At 57.3% G+C, this 10,612-nt stretch overlaps 1 gene segment (V, D, J or C); it reads left to right on the forward strand.

The window, feature by feature from the left end:
* Positions 1-801: 801 nt before the first annotated feature.
* On the forward strand, positions 802-9,886 carry LOC106020982 (the record flags this gene model as incomplete). The annotated part of the segment is given in 5 exon segments: positions 802-1,033; positions 8,226-8,519; positions 8,886-8,927; positions 9,019-9,339; positions 9,456-9,886. Coding segments are annotated over 5 exon segments (1,285 nt in total), but the record flags the coding sequence as incomplete, so codon positions are not given.
* Positions 9,887-10,612: the final 726 nt, after the last annotated feature.

Below are 10,612 nucleotides of genomic sequence, written 5' to 3' on the forward strand. Positions count from 1 at the left end.
GCCTCTCTTATTTTATCCAAGGGCTCCTCCTGAGTCCCAGCATGGCTTCTGTCTGTAACCAAGATTTCTCCCTCTTGATAGCTCAGCCAGAGCCCCAGGGTCCTTCCTTTTGCCATTCAATCTGTACGTCATACTCCATCATAGCCCTCAGTCTCTCCCTGTGCCTCAGGCTTATGTGGGTTCTCCTGAGATAACACTAGCAAGAGACAGGGACAGGGAGGTATGGTCACCGAGGCTGGACTTCGGTCAGACCTGAATGAGAGGCCCAGGTACTTTCCAATGAGACTTCTCCAATGAAGTGGTCAGGAAAGAGTGGGCTTAGTCAGTCAGCTTCAACCAGCCCAAGGAGCCCTGGAAGGCCCAGGTGCACAGAGCAGGAGGTGCACATCCAGGCTTCCTGCCTTGTCCCCTGAGTCTCTAGGGTACCGCCTCACCCACCCCCACACATCCACAAGAAGCAATCTCAGTCAGGTTTGGACTCTCCCTCAGCCCCTAACACAGAAACCCCCAGAACAAAGGGGAACTTCAGGAAACGCCTTAGGCCACCCACTGGCAATCTGTTCTTAGTCATGCACGGGGTGGAAGTGGGTAGCATTGACATCTCTGGAACAAGGGCTGTGATTCTGGGACAGACAAAACAGAAAGACAGGCAGCCGCTTTCACGGCTCCCACACGTGAGTAGGCTCAGCATGGAAAGGGGCTGTCGAAGGGAGAAGGCCAGAGACCGGGGACGTCATTGTATCACCGGAGACTGGGAAGGAGCTGACAGGCCAGCTCCTACAGAGGAAGCCTGTGTGTTGAAGAGTTCCTGCCTGCAGCCTGGTGTCAATCAAGCAGACTCTGAGAAGCCCAGGGATAGAAGAACAGGCAGCCAGAGCTCCGCACACCCACGGAAGGACCGGCCGGCGGCAGGATGTGTCAGAAAGCCTGAGGGATGGGTTTGGCCTAGGACTACACCTTGATAGAGCCAAGGCAGCTGAGCCGGTGGAAAGGGAGAGTCAAAGGAGGGGCAGTGCCTCAGCAGAGGCCTGTGGTAAGTAAAGAGGAGCGTGGGGAATGTGACACCCAGGAGCTCATCTGGGGATACCGTTAAGCCTGCTGGGGAAAGATGGGAGAGAAAGTATGTACTCGGGAGTTCGAGGATGGGTCACAGCACTCAAGAGTCACACCAGGAGTAAAGCCAAGCCTTAACTAAAAGAAGGAGAGGCGTGGAGAAAGGAGCCCTGAGGACCAGGCAGGACAGCTTCGGGTGAGCACGGATGACAGAGTTCTGGAGGGGCCAGAGCAAGCCCGGAAGGTCACAGGGACCAGCAGAGCAGCTTCATGGAGGCTCGGGTGGGATAGAGAAACCCCCAGAAACTCGGGGGGACAGGCTAGCAGCTGTCATGGGGCCGAGGCATGAGCAAACATGGGAATGCTAGGGATCTAGGGCTGAACAGCTCCACAGGGCTGGGTAGATGGGAGGGTTAGGGGGTCCGGGCATCCCCAGCAGCACAGGAGGCCAAGCTTGGCAGATAAAGGTAACCCAGGGCAGGCAGGAGTGCTGGGGACCAAAGAAGAATTAGAGCAGATGCTACAGACCCAGCCTGACCAGCACACGGCAACTGAGGCCGATCGAAGTTCAGGGCATTCAAGGAGGCTCAGTGGACCAGGAACTGGAACAGGGAAGAATGGTGAACCAGGCTGAGCATCACAGGGGAGCTGAGCGAGGCTGGGCATCCTGGAACTAACTGGGTAGCCGTAAGAATTCAGGACCAAGGCAAAACAGATGAAGATGTCCTGGGGGTAGGTGGGAATGCTGGGTACCTAGGGTAGTCCCAAGAGTTTATAGAACTAGGCTGAGCGGCTACAGGGCTGAGGTACTGGTCAAATTACGACAACCAGATCAGGCAGGTAACTACCAGGAAGCTGGGGAAATGGAGTTAATGGAGGTCCAAGACAGTCCCAGGAGCTCAGGAGAAAAGAAACCAGGCTTAAAGAGATGAGTGCCCTGCCAGTAGTTGACCTGATGCCCACAACAGCTCAGACATCCATCTGAGCTAAGAAGAGCACAGGGGTCAAAGAGAGGCAAAAAGTACCATGTCATCCTCTGAAGACCAGTGGAGTAGCCCAGACTATGGGTAGCAAGAAGCTAGGGAGTGCAGGTATGGGGCAGCTGAGGCAGGAGTATGATCAGGGAGCCAGGCAGAGCAGGTATCAGGGAACTGAGGCAGGAGGATGATCAGGGAGCCAGGCAGAGCTCTTACAGGGCAGATGAGGCAGGAGGGTGATCAGGGAGCTAGGCAGAGCGGTTACAGGGGAGCTGAGGCAGGAGGATGATCAGGGAGCCAGGCAGAGCAGGTATCAGGGAACTGAGGCAGGAGGATGATCAGGGAGCCAGGGAGAGCTCTTACAGGGCAGCTGAGGCAGGAGGATGATCAGGGAGCCAGGCAGAGCTCTTACAGGGCAGATGAGGCAGGAGGATGATCAGGGAGCCAGGCAGAGTGGTTACCGGGGAGCTGAGGCAGGAGGATGATCAGGGAGCCTGGCAGAGCTCTTACAGGGCAGTTGAGGCAGGAGGATGATCAGGGATCCAGGCAGAGCTCTTACAGGGCAGCTGAGGCAGGAGGATGATCAGGGAGCCAGGGAGAGCTCTTACAGGGCAGCTGAGGCAGGAGGATGATCAGGGATCCAGGGAGAGCTCTTACAGGGCAGCTGAGGCAGGAGGATGATCAGGGAGCCTGGCAGAGCTCTTACAGGGCAGATGAGGCAGGAGAATGATCAGGGAGCCAGGCAGAGCGGTTACAGGGCAGCTGAGGCAGGAGGATGATCAGGGAGCCAGGCAGAGCTCTTACAGGGCAGATGAGGCAGGAGGATGATCAGGGAGCCTGGCAGAGCTCTTACAGGGCAGATGAGGCAGGAGGATGATCAGGGAGCCAGGGAGAGTGGTTACCGGGGAACTGAGGCAGGAGAATGATCAGGGAGCCAGGCAGAGCGGTTACAGGGCAGCTGAGGCAGGAGGATGATCAGGGAGCCTGGCAGAGCTCTTACAGGGCAGCTGAGGCAGGAGGATGATCAGGGAGCCAGGCAGAGCTCTTACAGGGCAGCTGAGGCAGGAGGATGATCAGGGAGCCAGGCAGAGCTCTTACAGGGCAGCTGAGGCAGGAGGATGATCAGGGAGCCAGGGAGAGCTCTTACAGGGCAGCTGAGGCAGGAGGATGATCAGGGAGCCAGGCAGAGCAGTTACCGGGGAGCTTAGGCAGGAGGATGATCGGGGAGCCTGGCAGAGCTCTTACAGGGCAGCTGAGGCAGGAGGATGATCAGGGAGCCTGGCAGAGCTCTTACAGGGCAGCTGAGGCAGGAGGATGATCAGGGATCCAGGGAGAGCTCTTACAGGGCAGCTGAGGCAGGAGGATGATCAGGGAGCCAGGGAGAGCTCTTACAGGGCAGCTGAGGCAGGAGGATGATCAGGGAGCCAAGCAGAGCAGGTATCAGGGAACTGAGGCAGGAGGATGATCAGGGAGCCAGGCAGAGCAGGTATCAGGGAACTGAGGCAGGAGGATGATCAGGGAGCCAGGCAGAGCTCTTACAGGGCAGCTGAGGCAGGAGGATGATCAGGGAGCCAGGCAGAGCTCTTACAGGGCAGCTGAGGCAGGAGGATGATCAGGGAGCCAGGCAGAGCACTTACGGAGCAGCTGAGGCAGGAGGATGATCAGGGAGCCAGGCAGAGCTCTTACAGGGCAGCTGAGGCAGGAGGATGATCAGGGAGCTAGGCAGAGTGGTTACCGGGGAGCTGAGGCAGGAGGATGATCAGGGAGCCTGGCAGAGCTCTTACAGGGCAGCTGAGGCAGGAGGATGATCAGGGAGCCTGGCAGAGCTCTTACAGGGCAGCTGAGGCAGGAGGATGATCAGGGAGCCTGGCAGAGCTCTTACAGGGCAGCTGAGGCAGGAGGATGATCAGGGAGCCAGGCAGAGCTCTTACAGGGCAGCTGAGGCAGGAGGATGATCAGGGATCCAGGGACAGCTCTTACAGGGCAGCTGAGGCAGGAGGATGATCAGGGATCCAGGGACAGCTCTTACAGGGCAGCTGAGGCAGGAGGATGATCAGGGATCCAGGGAGAGCTCTTACAGGGCAGCTGAGGCAGGAGGATGATCAGGGAGCCAGGCAGAGCAGGTATCAGGGAACTGAGGCAGGAGGATGATCAGGGAGCCAGGCAGAGCTCTTACTTACGGGGCAGCTGAGGCAGGAGGATGAGCAGAGAGCCAGGCAGAGCAGCTACAGGGCAGCTGAGGCGGGAGGATGATCAGGGAGCCAGGGAGATACAGGTACCAGGGAGCTGAGGCAGGAGGATGAGCTTGGAGCCTGCAGAGCAGCTACAGGCGGTCTGGGGTAAGTGGAGTGTGGTTGACTACATTAAGCCGCAGCCAGTGGGGATCAAGGCTAAGTAGAGACAGGGGATCTGGGACGTATAGTAGTGGTGGGTTCTAGACTTAGCTATCACTTGGAATCTCAGGTGGTGGACTTGAAGGGACGTAGCTGAGTGAGTACCAGGGACCTTACGCTGATCGGTGTATAAGGTAACAAACTAAGCAGCTGAGGAGGTGCTGAGGCATTGTGGGTTCAGGGAGCCAGGCATAGCAGCTACAGGAAAGCTGAGCTCAGTGGTCCTGCAGTGTTCCAAGCTGAGCCGCTGCAGGGGAGCTGGGGTTAACAGCAGTGTAGGATCGCAGGCTGAGCAACTACAGAGGATCTGGGGTAGGTGGACATGTCGGGAGTCAGGCTGAGGAGCTACAGGGGATCTGAGATAGGTAGGAGTGTAGGGTTCCAGGATGTTTAACTACAGGGAAACTGAGGCAGGTAGGAGTATGGGAAACCGACTGGTCAGCTGCAGGAGAGCCAGGGTAGGTAATAGTTTCAGAAGACCAGCGAAGCTTGGCAGTATAGCACATAGGGCACCAGAGTGAGTTCCCACAGCAGAGCTAAGGCAGGTGGGGGTGTGGGGCACGGGCTGAGCAGGTTCTGGGGTGCTGGGCAGGTGGGGTGTGGGACATGGACTGAGCATGTTCTGGGGTGCTGGGGGTGTAAGGCATGGACTGAGCAGGTTCTGGGGTGCTGGGGCAGGTGGGGGTGTGGGGCTTGGGATGAGCAGGTTCTGGGGTGCTGGGGCAGGTGGGGGTGTGGGGCATGGGCTGAGCAGGTTCTGGGGTGCTGGGGAAGGTGGGGGTGTGGGGCTTGGGATGAGCAGGTTCTGGGGTGCTGGGGCAGGTGAGGGTTTGGGGCATGTTCTGAGCAGGTTCTGGGGTGCTGGGGCAGGTGGGGGTGTGGGGCTTGGGGTGAGCAGGTTCTGGGGTGCTGGGGGTATGGGGCATGGACTGAGCATGTTCTGGGGTGCTGGGGCAGGTGGGAGTGTGGGGCTTGGGATGAGCAGGTTCTGGGGTGCTGGGGCAGGTGGGGTGTGGGACATGGACTGAGCAGGTTCTGGGGTGCTGGGGGTGTAAGGCATGGACTGAGCAGGTTCTGGGGTGCTGGGGCAGGTGGGGGTGTGGGGCTTGGGATGAGCAGGTTCTGGGGTGCTGGGGCAGGTGGGGGTGTGGGGCATGGGCTGAGCAGGTTCTGGGGTGCTGGGGCAGGTGGGGGTGTGGGGCTTGGGATGAGCAGGTTCTGGGGTGCTGGGGCAGGTGAGGGTTTGGGGCATGTTCTGAGCAGGTTCTGGGGTGCTGGGACATGTGGGGGTGTGGGGCTTGGGGTGAGCAGGTTCTGGGGTGCTGGGGGTATGGGGCATGGGCTGAGCAAGTTCTGGGGTGCTGGGGCAGGTGGGAGTGTGGGGCTTGGGATGAGCAGGTTCTGGGGTGCTGGGGCAGGTGGGAGTGTGGGGCTTGGGATGAGCAGGTTCTGGGGTGCTGGGGGTGTAAGGCATGGACTGAGCAGGTTCTGGGGTGCTGGGGCAGGTGGGAGTGTAGGGCTTGGGATGAGCAGGTTCTGGGGTGCTGGGGCGGGTGGGGCCAGGTAGGTGGGAATGTGGGAGAACAGGCTGAGGAGCATTCCAGACCAGCCCACAGGGGCTGTACACTGCCAGGAGCAGCATTAGCTGACCTTAGCACTCACTCTTCTGGGTATTAGGGGCAGGTGTTTGAGGAAGGAGGGTGAGTTGAAATGGTAGGCAATGGACTGTTTGTGGGACCCCTGGCAGTCGGACCAGGATCTATCCCTGGTGCATGAACTGGCTTTTTTGGAGCCCATTCCGTATGATGGGATGCCTTGCTGGGCCTCGTTGCAGAGGGGAGAGGCTTGGTCCTGCCTCAACTGTGCCCCTGTAGAAGGCCTTACTTACCCTTTCTGAGGAGTGGGTGGGGGTGGGTTGAGGGGAGATGGGGGGAAGAGGAAGGAGGAGGAACTGTGGTTGGCATGTAAAATGAATTTTTAAAAATTGTTTTGAGTGGCAGACAAGACTGCATGCCAAAGACAGATGGGGGGGGTTGTAAGCTATCCTTACTTCACTGAGAGTGAGACGAGAAGGGAATAGGAAGGGTGAAAAGCCGGGAGGTGGAGGCTGGAGCTGACCCAGCTGCTGCTGTGAGGTATGGACAGGCCAGAAGATGTGCTGGCTGGTGAAATTAGGGAGGCGGACCCAACAGAACAAAGGGGGCCCTAACCAAACAAGGGAATTCTGGCGCTGGGATCAGCAGAAGCAGGCAAGACCCACAGAGTCCAGGAGATCATAAAGGATGCAGGAGGGCAGAATTGAAACTCTGCACAGGAGTGCCCTTGGGAGGGCAGAGGTGACCCTGGAGCCTCAGGAGGCGAGAGCGGTGTCAGGAGACACTGGGGCTGGGAGAGGGCTGGACGGGCAGCCTCCAGAGCATAGCGGGTAAGAGGGGCATAGGAAAGGTCTCAGGTCTAACAGGAGCAGCCTGAGAGCCGCAGGACAGGGAAAGAGCTAAAGGAGACCTCTCTCGGAAAGAGCTGCACTGACACAGGCAGCAAGAAGAGCCGGGGGTAAGGGGAAGTCAGTCACGGGCGTGGGGGGTCAGAAAAGGCCTCTGGTTTAACAGGAACACAGTCAGGGACGAATCCTAAGGCTGATATTACCCAAGGAAACCCACAGGCTGCAGCTTTCAAGTCAGGGGCCCTAGCTATGATTCCCCGGGAAGTTGAGAAAGCATAGGGCAGGAAAGCTAACCCTGTCCCAACAACACAGAATACCCAGGGTCAACCTGCAGAAGGAAGGGAGGGTGAGGACTAGGGCCAGCCCGAGCAGAGGATGTCAGAGCCAAGGGGCCGGGGAGGCCAGCAAGGCCCTGGAGGTACAGGGAGGAACCAAGGATAGAGGGGACAGGGATACTGAAAAAAGGAAAGGGACTTCTCTAGGACCTGGCAACACACATGCCATGCAGAAGGAGAGCCCGGGAAAGTGTGAAGAAGACCAGGAGAGAGAGAAAGCCCAGCTGAGCTCGCCAGGGTCTCGTCGGTGCGGTGACGGTGCGATGGGGTAGCAAGGTGCCGATCAGCAAAGGCAGGACAGGCCAGAGCTGCCCGCTGTGAGCACCAGTGAGGTGGGGGTGTTAGCGGCGAACTGTGAGCCGGGAGAAAGACCGGAGAAGGGGCTGTGTTACAAAGTAGTGGCCAAGAGCACATATTTAGGGGCCTAGGATGAGTTGAGAGGGAGTGGGCGGAGGAGGGGAATCCTAGAAGGCTATGCATGCCGCACACAGTGTGGGTCCAGACCCAGGAATAGAGAGTGCTGACTCTACTTTCCTCAAAGCCAGCTAAAGACACCGCCTGCACAGCAAGGCTATGGCCGGAGAGTTCAGGGAACCTAAGAACAACGTGGGCTGTCAGTCAACCGCCAACCCGCCAAGGCAGGAACAGACAGCCCAGGAATTGGCAAAAGCCATGAAGGGAGTGCAGGCTGTGAAACTGTGCTGGCTTTAGCCTGTCATTCAGGGTACCCGGATTGCATGCAGCCACGTGGCCTAGGCATAAGAGACCGAAGACCGGGACACGGATACCCACACTGGACAGCTGGTGGTGTGGCAGTTTTCTGACAGTGTACTAGCAATGTGCTCAAAGTACCTCAAGCCTGACCTAACCTTGTGACCCTGACTTTCACCAACCCAACCACTGGTTATTGGTTACACCGTGTAGAGAGTCAAGGCTTTGGGAGAGCTGAAGACGGAGGAGACCTTCTAGAGGCTTGGTTCATCCAGGTCTGACAGCGTGGTCACACATACCCCTTTTCTTGCAGCCACAACAACAGCCCCATCTGTCTATCCACTGGCTCCTGTACTCAGAGGCACCCCTGACTCCACCACGGTGACCCTGGGATGTCTGGTCAAGGGCTATTTCCCTGAGCCAGTGACCGTGAGCTGGAACTCTGGAGCCCTAACCAGCGGCGTACACACCTTCCCGTCGGTCCTGCATTCTGGGCTCTACTCCCTCAGCAGCTCAGTGACTGTGCCTTCCAGCACCTGGCCCAGCCAGACCGTCACCTGCAACGTAGCCCACCCGGCCAGCAGCACCAAGGTGGACAAGAAAATCGGTGAGAGGACAGCCAGGGGAGGAGGCGTTCACTAGAGGTGGGGCTTGAGGCGTTTGCCTACCTAGACCAACTAGGCTGGGCTGCCATCGCCAGGGAGGGGACCTCAGCCCAGGACAGTGGGAGATCCTGTCTGTATCCCTTCTGGAGACTTCTGTCCATTCTCATTACACTCATGGAACAGTACTCTAGATTGTATGTCCACACCCCTCATTTGGACACACAGAGGCAGACTCAGCTATTAACCTGCCAAAGGTTATACTCAAGAGCAGCCTGGCCTGAGCCCACTCATGAGCCAAACTCTCCCTTTCCCTGTCTTGGTGCCTTCTCATCTCCAGACCCCAGTAACATACAGTCTTCTCTCTGCAGTGCCTGGAACTGGAGATCATTGCAAGCCTTGCGTATGTCCAGGTAAGCCATCTCCAGCCCCAGTATGCAACAAGTGTCCTAAGCAGTCCTTGTCGGAGAGTAGCCCATTTCCATCTTTCTTCTTCATCTACAGGCCCAGAAGTATCGTCAGTCTTCATCTTCCCACCGAAGCCCAAAGATGTGCTCACAATCTCTCGGAGTCCCAAGGTCACGTGTGTTGTGGTGGACATTAGCCAGGATGATCCCGAGGTCCGGTTCAGCTGGTTTGTAGACGGCAAGGAAGTGCACACGGCTCAGACGCAGCCCCGGGAGGAGCAGTTCAACAGCACCTACCGTATGGTCAGCGTCCTCCCCATCCTGCACCAGGACTGGCTAAGCGGCAAGGAGTTCAAATGCAAGGTCAACAGCCCAGCCTTCCCTGCACCCATCGAGAAAACCATCTCCAAATCCAGAGGTGAGCGTTGCCGAGTGGGCGATGAAGTAGCTGCCACAGGGTGTAGGCAGAGCTTGGCATAAACAGATTTCCGCCCTGTCAGTGCCCTCTGTGCTGACTGCTCTCTGTACCCACAGGGCAACTTCAGGTCCCACAGGTGTACGCCATGCCCCCACCCAAGGAGCAGTTGACCAAGGATGAGGTCAGCCTCACCTGCATGGCAGTGGGCTTCTTCCCTGAGGATATTGATATGGAATGGCAGAGGAACGGAGAGCCAGAGAAGAACTTCAGGAACACCCCACCCGTCTTGGACGCGGACGAGACTTACTTCCTCTACAGCAAGCTCAATGTGAAGAGGAAAGATTGGGAGAGTGGAAATTCTTTCACCTGCTATGTGGTACACGAGGCCCTGCACAACCACCACACAGAGAAGACTCTGTCCCACCGTCCTGGTAAATGAGCCCAGTGTCCTGTGAACCCTCTGGTCCTAAGGGACACTGACACCTACCTCCATACCTTCCCTGTGTAAATAAAGCACCCAGCACTGCCCTGGGATCCTGCAAAAAAATGTCCTGGTTCTTTCTGAGATGCAGAGTCTTCCTAGGTCATGGGCTGTGGGATCTCCAGGGTCTGAGGCCTGAATTAATGCTAGGGAGAAAAACATGGGTCTGTACTGCCAGACCCAGTGCTCTGGAATTTGCCTGGCCTCACTGAGAAGGCTTACCCCTAGGCAGTGACTCTCACTTGCTCTCCCTCTAACTAGTAGTTCATCTGTTCTGGGCCCAGAGATGTGCTTAAGACACCCCCAAAGAGAGGAATGCACAAACACCATCTCCCTCAGTCTGTCCTTGCCCCCTTCCCTGTCCAAGGACACCTCTGAGTGCACTAAAAATGTCTATGTGGCCAAAGGCATGCAGACAGACACTTGCTGTCCCTCCGCTCAATCCAGGAAGCTTTCCAGGGGCTAGGTCTACACTACATGGTGAGGATGAAGGTAGCTTTCACTGCCCATGACAGGGACTATCAGATGGCCATGTGGGTGCCAAGTCCAGACCTAATAGAACCAACATGATGAGCAACACCCAGCCCACAAGACCCATATGTGCACATACACACATGTATACACACACACACACACACACACACACACACACACAACTGTGACCTCACATGGGCACCTTGCACAGTATTCCAAGTCAAAAGAGGTATCGGGTCTTTCCACATGCCCCTCCTCAACTTCCACAAGTGTGCTAGCCGAGACAGATACAGCTTTTCTCTGCCAAGGATGCCCACA

This window comes from Mesocricetus auratus, unplaced genomic scaffold (assembly GCF_017639785.1).
Source record: "Mesocricetus auratus isolate SY011 unplaced genomic scaffold, BCM_Maur_2.0 Super-Scaffold_15014, whole genome shotgun sequence".
Classification (NCBI taxonomy): Eukaryota; Metazoa; Chordata; class Mammalia; order Rodentia; family Cricetidae; genus Mesocricetus; species Mesocricetus auratus.